Source organism: Oncorhynchus kisutch, linkage group LG9, assembly GCF_002021735.2.
Source record: "Oncorhynchus kisutch isolate 150728-3 linkage group LG9, Okis_V2, whole genome shotgun sequence".
In the NCBI taxonomy this organism is placed as follows: Eukaryota; Metazoa; Chordata; class Actinopteri; order Salmoniformes; family Salmonidae; genus Oncorhynchus; species Oncorhynchus kisutch.
In genome coordinates this window covers 41,849,133-41,859,045 of record NC_034182.2, presented here as the reverse complement: position 1 = coordinate 41,859,045, position 9,913 = coordinate 41,849,133, and the positions used below count along the sequence as shown (strand labels likewise).

Genomic DNA, 9,913 nt, shown 5'->3' with positions numbered 1-9,913 from the left:
TTGAGGTAGAGCCATAGTTTGTAGACAGACAGACAGACAGATTGAGGTACAGCCATAGCTTGTAGACAGACAGACAGACAGACAGACAGACAGACAGATTGAGGTATAGCCATAGCTTGTAGACAGACAGACAGAGTGAGGTATAGCCATAGCTTGTAGACAGACAGATTGAGGTATAGCCATAGAGTGTAGAAAGACAGACAGATTGAGGTACAGCCATAGTTTGTAGAAAGACAGACAGATTGAGGTATAGCCATAGCTTGTATACAGACAGACAGACAGATTGAGGTACAGCCATAGCTTGTAGACAGACAGACAGACAGACAGATTGAGGTACAGCCAAAGCTTGTAGACAGACAGATTGAGGTATAGCCATAGCTTGTAGACAGACAGATTGAGATACAGCCATAGCTTGTAGAAAGACAGACAGATTGAGGTACAGCCATAGTTTGTAGAAAGACAGACAGATTGAGGTATAGCCCTAGCTTGTAGACAGACAGACAGACAGACAGATTGAGGTACAGCCATAGCTTGTAGACAGACAGACAGACAGACAGACAGACAGACAGACAGACAGACAGACAGACAGACAGACAGACAGACAGACAGACAGACAGACAGACAGACAGACAGACAGACAGACAGACAGACAGATTGAGATACAGCCATAGCTTGTAGACAGACAGATTGAGATACAGCCATAGCTTGTAGAAAGACAGACAGATTGAGGTACAGCCATAGTTTGTAGAAAGACAGACAGATTGAGGTATAGCCCTAGCTTGTAGACAGACAGACAGACAGACAGATTGAGGTACAGCCATAGTTTGTAGACAGACATATTGAGGTACAGCCATAGTTTGTAGACAGACATATTGAGGCACAGCCTTAGTTTTTGAACAGACAGACAGACAGACAGACATATTGAGATACAGCCGTAGTTTGTAGAAAGACAGACAGACAGACAGACAGACAGACAGACAGACAGACAGACAGACAGACAGACAGACAGACAGACAGACAGACAGACAGACAGATTGAGGTATAGCCATAGCTTGTAGACAGACAGACAGAGTGAGGTATAGCCATAGCTTGTAGACAGACAGATTGAGGTATAGCCATAGAGTGTAGAAAGACAGACAGATTGAGGTACAGCCATAGCTTGTAGACAGACAGACAGACAGACAGACAGACAGACAGACAGACAGACAGACAGACAGACAGACAGACAGACAGACAGACAGACAGACAGACAGACAGACAGACAGACAGACAGACAGACAGATTGAGGTATAGCCATAGCTTGTAAACAGACATATTGAGGTATAGCCATAGCTTGTAGACAGACAGATTGAGGTATAGCCATAGCTTGTAGACAGACAGATTGAGGTACAGCCATAGCTTGTAGACAGACAGATTGAGGTATAGCCGTAGCTTGTAGACAGACAGATTGAGGTATAGCCATAGCTTGTAGACAGACAGATTGAGGTATAGCCATAGCTTGTAGACAGACAGACAGATTGAGGTATAGCCATAGCTTGTAGACAGACAGACAGACAGATTGAGGTACAGCCATAGCTTGTAGACAGACAGACAGACAGACAGACAGACAGACAGACAGACAGACAGACAGACAGACAGACAGACAGACAGACAGACAGACAGACAGACAGACAGACAGACAGACAGACAGGACAGACAGACAGACAGACAGAACAGACAGACAATTGAGGTATAGCCATAGCTTGTAGACAGACAGACAGATTGAGGTATAGCCATAGCTTGTAGACAGACAGACAGACAGATTGAGGTATAGCCATAGCTTGTAGACAGACAGACAGACAGACAGACAGACAGACAGACAGACAGACAGACAGACAGACAGACAGACAGACAGACAGACAGAGTGAGGTATAGCCATAGCTTGTAGACAGACAGACAGACAGACAGACAGACAGACAGACAGACAGACAGACAGACAGACAGACAGACAGACAGACAGACAGACAGACAGACAGACAGACAGACAGACAGACAGACAGACAGACAGACAGACAGACAGACAAATTGAGATACAGCCATAGCTTGTAGACAGACAGACAGACAGATTGAGGTATAGCCATAGCTTGTAGACAGACAGACAGACAGATTGAGGTATAGCCATAGCTTGTAGACAGACAGACAGACAGACAGACAGACAGACAGACAGACAGACAGACAGACAGACAGACAGACAGACAGACAGACAGACAGACAGACAGACAAATTGAGATACAGCCATAGCTTGTAGACAGACAGACAGACAGATTGAGGTACAGCCATAGCTTGTAGACAGACAGACAGACAGATTGAGGTATAGCCATAGCTTGTAGACAGACAGACAGACAGACAACACACCTCAGAGGTGACACTCATGCTCCCAGATATATCAACACAGAAGACCACCATGACATCCTCCAGGTTCTCGTAGTCCTGGTCTGTCTGACGGAGGAGGTAGATCACATCTCTCCCTCTAGGAGCCCCTCTAACCCTGAGGCCCACCTTGGAACCAGGACCTGAAGTAGACAGGGTGTTCTGGAGACCACAGAACTCACACAGCCACACCTAGAGAGAGAGAGAGAGAGAGAGAGAGAGAGAGAGAGAGAGAGAGAGAGAGAGAGAGAGAGAGAGAGAGATGTGTCCAGGTGTGAGACAATGCTGCAGTTTGAGTCGAAACCTTTTCAACAGAGAGAGAGAGTAAACTCACGGCAGTTTCCTGTGTGTTCTGTACAGAACTCAGGGAGGACAGGGCAGCACTACATCTCCCACAGTGCATCACGGGACACTGAGTGGTCTGGATGCCAGATGCTGTGGAGGAGAGGGAGAGAGAATGATGGTGTGTACAGTGGAGGCTGCTTAGGGGAGGGCGGCTCATAATAATGGCTGGAATGGCGTGTGTTTTAATAATTATGAGCCGTCCTCCCTTCAGTAGCCTCCGCTGTGTGTGTGTGTGTGTGTGTGTGTGTGTGTGTGTGTGTGTGTGTGTGTGTGTGTGTGTGTGTGTGTGTGTGTGTGTGTGTGTATGTGACCAACCATACACTCACCTCTACTGATATCTACGAGTCGTCCAACACTGAGAGAGAGAACATTAACATTAGCCTTCAATCTGATGCTCTGCTCTCCTCGGCCTTCCGCACCTGAGAACACACACACACACACACACACACACACACACACACACACACACACACACACACACACACACACACACACACACACACACACACGATGAGACCCAGATACGTAACAACCATCATAGTAATAACCACTGAACCACGCATACACCCGCTATAGCCTATAGTACATCTTGCCCCAGCCAACAACTTGGGCTGTATTCAGAAACAAAAGCATGTGGAATCAAACCAAATACTCACCTCGGGCTGGTAGGGGGAGAGGCAGAGAGGAAAGAGGGGGAGGTGGGGGAGGCAGAGAGGTGCATTGGGGGTACTTCTGAGACTCAAACCGTCGAGGGGGCAAAGGTGGAGGCACTAGTCCTGGCTCTGAAGCAAGGAAACAAACATCACCATCATCAATATTATTGATGTTGTTCTGTCCTGGAGCTGTTCCTGTCTATTAATGTTCTGTATTATGTCATGTTTCATGTTTTGTGTGTGGACTGCAGGAAGAGTAGCCGAGGCTCTCACAACAGCTAACGAGGATCCTAATAAAATACCCTAAAATACCAAATATTATCACCATCAACATCAATATTATTATCAATATCACCAATAGTATCAATAGTATTATCATCAATATCATCAATAGTATCATGATCAATATCATCAATAGTATCATCATCAATATCATCAATAGTATCATCATCAATAGTATCAATACTATTATCATCAATATTATCAATAGTATTATCATCAATAGTATCATGATCAATATCATCAATAGTATCATCATCAATATCATCAATAGTATCATCATCAATATTGTCATCATCAATAGTATCATCATCAATATCATCAATAGTATCATCATCAATATTATCAATAGTATCATCATCAATAGTATCATCATCAATAGTATCATGATCAATAGTATCAATAGTATCACCATCAATAGTATCAATATTATCATCATCAATAGTATCATCATCAGTATTATCAATAGTATCATCATCAATAGTATCATCATCAATAGTATCATCATCAATAGTATTATCATCAATAGTATCATGATCATTATCATCAATAGTATCATCATCAATATAATCAATAGTATCATCATCAATATTATCAATAGTATCATCATCAATAGTATCATCATCAATATTATCAATAGTATCATCATCAATAGTATCATCATCAATATTATCATCATCAATATTATCATCATCAATATCATCAATAGTATCATCATCAATAGTATCATCATCAATATCATTAATAGTATCATCATCAATAGTATCATCATCAATAGTATCATCATCAATAGTATCATCATCAATATCATCAATAGTATCATCATCAATAGTATCAATAGTATCATCATCAATATCATCAATAGTATCATCATCAATATTATCAATAGTATCATCATCAATAGTATCATCATCAATAGTATCATCATCAATATCATCAATAGTATCATCATCAATATCATCAATAGTATCATCATCAATATCATCAATAGTATCATCATCAATATTGTCATCATCAATATCATCAATAGTATCATCATCAATAGTTTCATCATCAATATCATCATCATTATCATCAATATTATCATCATCAATATTGTCATCATCAATATCATCAATAGTATCTTCATCAATAGTATCATCATCAATATCATCATCAATAGTATAATAATCAATATCATGAATAGTATCATCATCAATACCATCAATATCATCATTAGTTTCATCATCAATAGTATCATCATCAATAGTGTCATCATCAATATCATCAATAGTGTCATCATCAATATCATCAATAGTATCATCATCAATATTATCAATAGTATCACCATCAATAGTATCATCATCAATAGTATCATCATCATCAATATCATCAATAGTTTCATCATCAACAGTATCATCATCAGTAGTATCATCATCAATATCATCAATAGTATCATCATCAATATTAGCAATAGTATCATGATCAATATTATCAATAGTATCACCATCAATAGTATCACCATCAATAGTATCACCATCAATAGTATCATCATTAATATCATCAATATTATCATCATCAATATTATCAATAGTATCATCATCAATAGTATCATCATCAATATCACCATCAATATCATCAATTGTATCATCATCAATAGTATCACCTTCCTCATCTTCTTCTTCATCATCATTCTTAGCTGCATTTAGCTCAAGTGTGTGTGTGTGAAGGATGAGGTTTGTACACGGTGAGACTGCAGTGAGAGCTGATAAGAAATCATCTAGGCCAGTGTATGTGTACGTGAAGTTTCCTATGGCTGACATCTTCACACCTCTGTCACTCTTCACCCCACACAGACATTTCCCCTGAGTGTGAAACTGAGTGGTTCTCTCAGCAGCAGCAGCAGTTTGTATGTGTGTTGAGAGGTACCATGTCTGTACATTACCTTGCTGAGGGATGACTGAGATGCGATTGTCGTACATGTGCTCTGTGTTAGACAGTCTGAGGGCTACACCTGGATCTGTGGTCCCCCCCTCACCTGGAGGACTACAGGGGTACACACTCAAACCTGAATCCCCCTCATCTGACCCCCCCATTAAACTCCCTTCTGGGCTCCAGTTACACACTACGTGACTGCAGGCAAACTCCATCTGGGGGAGAACGGAGAGAGAGGGGAGGGTGGGGAGGTGGAGAGAGGCCGTCAATGTAAATAATAACGTGTTCTTAATTGACATGCCTGGTTAAATAAAGGTTAAATATATATATATTTTTTTAAAGAGAGAGATGAGTTATGAGTGACCCCTTTAGAAATTACGTTCTTCTGTGGGAATTTCAGTACTTCAGCAATGATGTTTCCTACAGGTTTTTTTTTATCATGGTTCTATCATGTTCTCCTGTTCTGCAGCATTGAAGGTCCCCTAGAACAGTGGCCTCCATAATTCTTAAATGGAAGAAGTTTGGAACCACCGAGGCTCTGCTAGAGCAGGCCACCTGGCCAAACTGAGCAATCGGGGGCTAAGGGCCTTGGTCAGGGAGGTGACCAAGAACCCGATGGTCACTCTGAGAGAGCTCCAGAGTTCCTCTGTGGAGATGGGATAACCTTCCAGAAGGACATTCATCTCTGTAGCACTCCACAAATCAGGCCTTTATGGTAGAGTGGCCAGACAGAAGCCACATGGTAGAGTGGCATGACAGCCCACTTGTAGTTTGCCAAAAGGCACCTGAAGACTCTCCGACTATGAGAAACAAAATTCACTGATCTGATGAAACCAAGATTGAACTCTTTCGCCTGAATGCCAAGCGTCACATCTGGAGGAAACCTGGCACCATCCCGACAGTGATGCATTGTGGTGGCAGCATCATGCAGTGGTGATATTTTTCAGCAGCAGGGACTGGGAGACTAGTCAGGTTCGAGGGAAAGATGAACGGAGCAAAGTACAGAGAGATCCTTGATGAAAATGTGCTCCAGAGCACTCAGGACCTCTGGGATGAAGGTTTACCTTCCAACAGGACAATGACCCTAAGCACACAGCCAAGACAAAACAGGAGTGGCTTCGGGACAAGTCTCTGAATTTCCTTGAGTGGCCCAGCCTGAGCCCGGACTTAAACCTGATTCAAACATCTCTTGAGAGACCTGAAAATAGTTGTGCAGCGACGCTCCCCATCCAACCTGACAGAGTTTGAGAGGTTCTGCAGAGAAGAATGGAAGAAACTCCCCAAATACAGGTGTACCAAGCTTGTGGCGTCATACCAGGCAATACTCGAGGTTGTATTCACTGCCAATGATTCAACAAAGTACTGAGTAAAAGGGTCTGAATACTTAAAAAAGTACTGAGTAAAAGGTCTGAATACTTATGTAAATGTGATATTTCAAATTTTTTGATACTTTTATACATGACATTTTTTGTTGTTGTTGTTTTGTCATTATGGGGTTTAGTGTGTAGATTGATGAGTGTGTAGATTGATGAGGGGGCAAAAACGATTTAATCCATGTTAGAATAAAGGATGTAATGTAATAAAATGGGGAAAAAGTGAAGGGGTCTGAATACTTTCCGAATGAACTGTAGTTGGTTTGAGATTTTTTTTTAATCATTGAAATTTGGAGTTATTGATCTTTTAAAATATTGTCCCATGTAATATTGTGTAATTTACGAAGGGTCCTTAACCAGCCCCCATAGGGATATCCAATATCAAACCAAATTGACCCTGGGGATTACAATGGGGTCACATGCAGCTAGACTCCTAATTGAGGATTACTTGGGTGTTGCCAGCTGTGGGCAGGATAGACATAAATCCAACCGAAGGAAAACTGTTATGGTTCCCTTCATTCTATGACAGACCCTTTTATCCAATCATTTTGCTAATCTCAGTTTTTGCATGAGACTGATTTTATGACCAAAATGATCCTATTTACATTTTTGTAGTCAATTTTGACACTAGAATCAATGTTTCTGACTCATATCGATGTCACAATAGGCCATTTTCAAAATAAGAAGTCGATTTTTTTTTTTTAGGGGCAGTTTCTCTTTAAGTGTGATACTGTCACTTCCTGGTGACAACTTGTCACCGTGTTTATAGACATGAGATTAACGATGATCTAATTTCACACTAAACTTAATCTTTAGGAGAAAAGAAAACAGGGAAGAACATATATTTTTTTTGCGAAGTTGTGTGATAGTTCACTGTACTGTATCTAAAACAGAGAAGAATGAATATCTTAGTTTACACACATCTGAACACTTTATTGTGGAAAGATTATTCCCTTAGAGAGAGATACAACTTCCACAATTGTGAAACGTTATGTAAAACAAACAAAAAAACTAGGCTCTTTAATATTCAACAGTTAATGTATTAGTAACTCGCCTGGTGTGTTTAAACATGGATCCAAAGGATTCAGAACCTTGTCTTTCTCTCTGTCTGTCTTTGTTATACCGGAGTATAATGTCACACTACCTCATAGCTGACATTCTTGTTGTGTCTCGGGAATTATAAACCTCTGTAACACCTGTCACAGTATCAATAGGAGATCGTGACGTTAGAAAATGTGATGTGTTAGACAACATTATGTGAGAAAATGTTGTGTTAGAGAACATTATGTAAAAAAACAAAAACAAAAAAGCACAGGTACCTGAGTTGTAGAAGGGTTAACTTGTAGAGAGAAAGAAACCGGTACTCCTTGTCTGTTTGTCTGTCCAGCCAACTCTGAGCTTTTGCATTTGTGGTCTAAACCACCATGTTCCTGCTTGTGTGTGTTGTGTGTGACTCTGCGTGTGTGCATGTAAATGTGTGTGTGTGTGTGTGACAGGAAGTGAACCCATCAGTGTTGAGGTTGGTAACAGAAACTCAACAAACCAAAGACACTGTGCCTGAGAGAAAGAGGAAGAGAGAGAAAGAGGAAGAGAGAGAAAGAGAGGAAAGAAAAGACGTGTCAGTTATTTATATATAGCTTTTTACATTGCCTTTTCTCCCTCACCCTACCCTCACCTTACCCTCATCCTACCCTCACCTTACCCTCACCCTACCCTCACCTTACCCTCACCCTACCCTCACCTTACCCTCACCCTACCCTCACCTTACCCTCACCCTACCCTCACCTTACCCTCACCCTACCCTCACCTTACCCTCACCCTACCCTCACCTTACCCTCACCCTACCCTCACCTTACCCTCACCCTACCCTCACCTTACCCTCACCCTACCCTCACCTTACCCTCACCCTACCCTCACCTTACCCTCACCCTACCCTCACCTTACCCTCACCCTACCCTCACCTTACCCTCACCCTACCCTCACCTTACCCTCACCCTACCCTCACCTTACCCTCACCCTACCCTCACCTTACCCTCACCCTACCCTCACCTTACCCTCACCCTACCCTCACCTTACCCTCACCCTACCCTCACCTTTGTCATCAAACATCAAACCACTCTACCTCAGTTTCTCCCTCACCCTACCCTCACCTTTGTCATCAAACATCAAACCATTCTACCTCAGTTTCTCCCTCACCCTACCCTCACCTTTGTCATCAAACATCAAACCACTCTACCTCAGTTTCTCCCTCACCCTACCCTCACCTTTGTCATCAAACATCAAACCACTCTACCTCAGTTTCTCCCTCACCCTACCCTCACCTTTGTCATCAAACATCAAACCATTCTACCTCAGTTTCTCCCTCACCCTACCCTCACCTTTGTCATCAAACATCAAACCATTCTACCTCAGTTTCTCCCTCACCCTACCCTCACCTTTGTCATCAAACATCAAACCATTCTACCTCAGTTTCTCCCTCACCCTACCCTCACCTTTGTCATCAAACATCAAACCATTCTACCTCAGTTTCTCCCTCACCCTACCCTCACCTTTGTCATCAAACATCAAACCATTCTACCTCAGTTTCTCCCTCACCCTACCCTCACCTTTGTCATCAAACATCAAACCACTCTACCTCAGTTTCTCCCTCACCCTACCCTCACCTTTGTCATCAAACATCAAACCACTCTACCTCAGTTTCTCCCTCACCCTACCCTCACCTTTGTCATCAAACATCAAACCATTCTACCTCAGTTTCTCCCTCACCCTACCCTCACCTTTGTCATCAAACATCAAACCATTCTACCTCAGTTTCTCCCTCACCCTACCCTCACCTTTGTCATCAAACATCAAACCATTCTACCTCAGTTTCTCCCTCACCCTACCCTCACCTTTGTCATCAAACATCAAACCATTCTACCTCAGTTTCTCCCTCACCCT

At 42.0% G+C, this 9,913-nt stretch overlaps 1 protein-coding gene across 4 annotated transcripts in view; it reads right to left on the bottom strand.

Moving 5' to 3' along the window:
• Window positions 1-8,465, bottom strand: part of LOC116375314 (circularly permutated Ras protein 1) — a 41,729-nt gene extending 33,264 nt beyond the window's left edge. For 2 of the 4 annotated variants that reach the window (XM_031832616.1, XM_031832617.1), the window contains exons 1-6: window positions 8,293-8,422; window positions 5,611-5,815; window positions 3,411-3,536; window positions 3,081-3,173; window positions 2,744-2,844; window positions 2,395-2,601 (exon numbers count right to left, since the gene is read on the bottom strand). Coding sequence is in view for 2 of the 4 variants with exons in the window: in XM_031832615.1 (XP_031688475.1) it covers window positions 2,395-2,601; window positions 2,744-2,844; window positions 3,081-3,173; window positions 3,411-3,536; window positions 5,611-5,815; window positions 8,293-8,442 (882 nt within the window). In the remaining 2 variants the exon portion in view is untranslated. Of the gene's footprint in view, window positions 1-2,394; window positions 2,602-2,743; window positions 2,845-3,080; window positions 3,174-3,410; window positions 3,537-5,610; window positions 5,816-8,292 lie in introns of all 4 variants that reach the window. The other 2 variants (XM_031832615.1, XM_031832614.1) reach the window with 2 other exon arrangements.
• Between the last annotated feature and the right edge of the window lie 1,448 nt (window positions 8,466-9,913).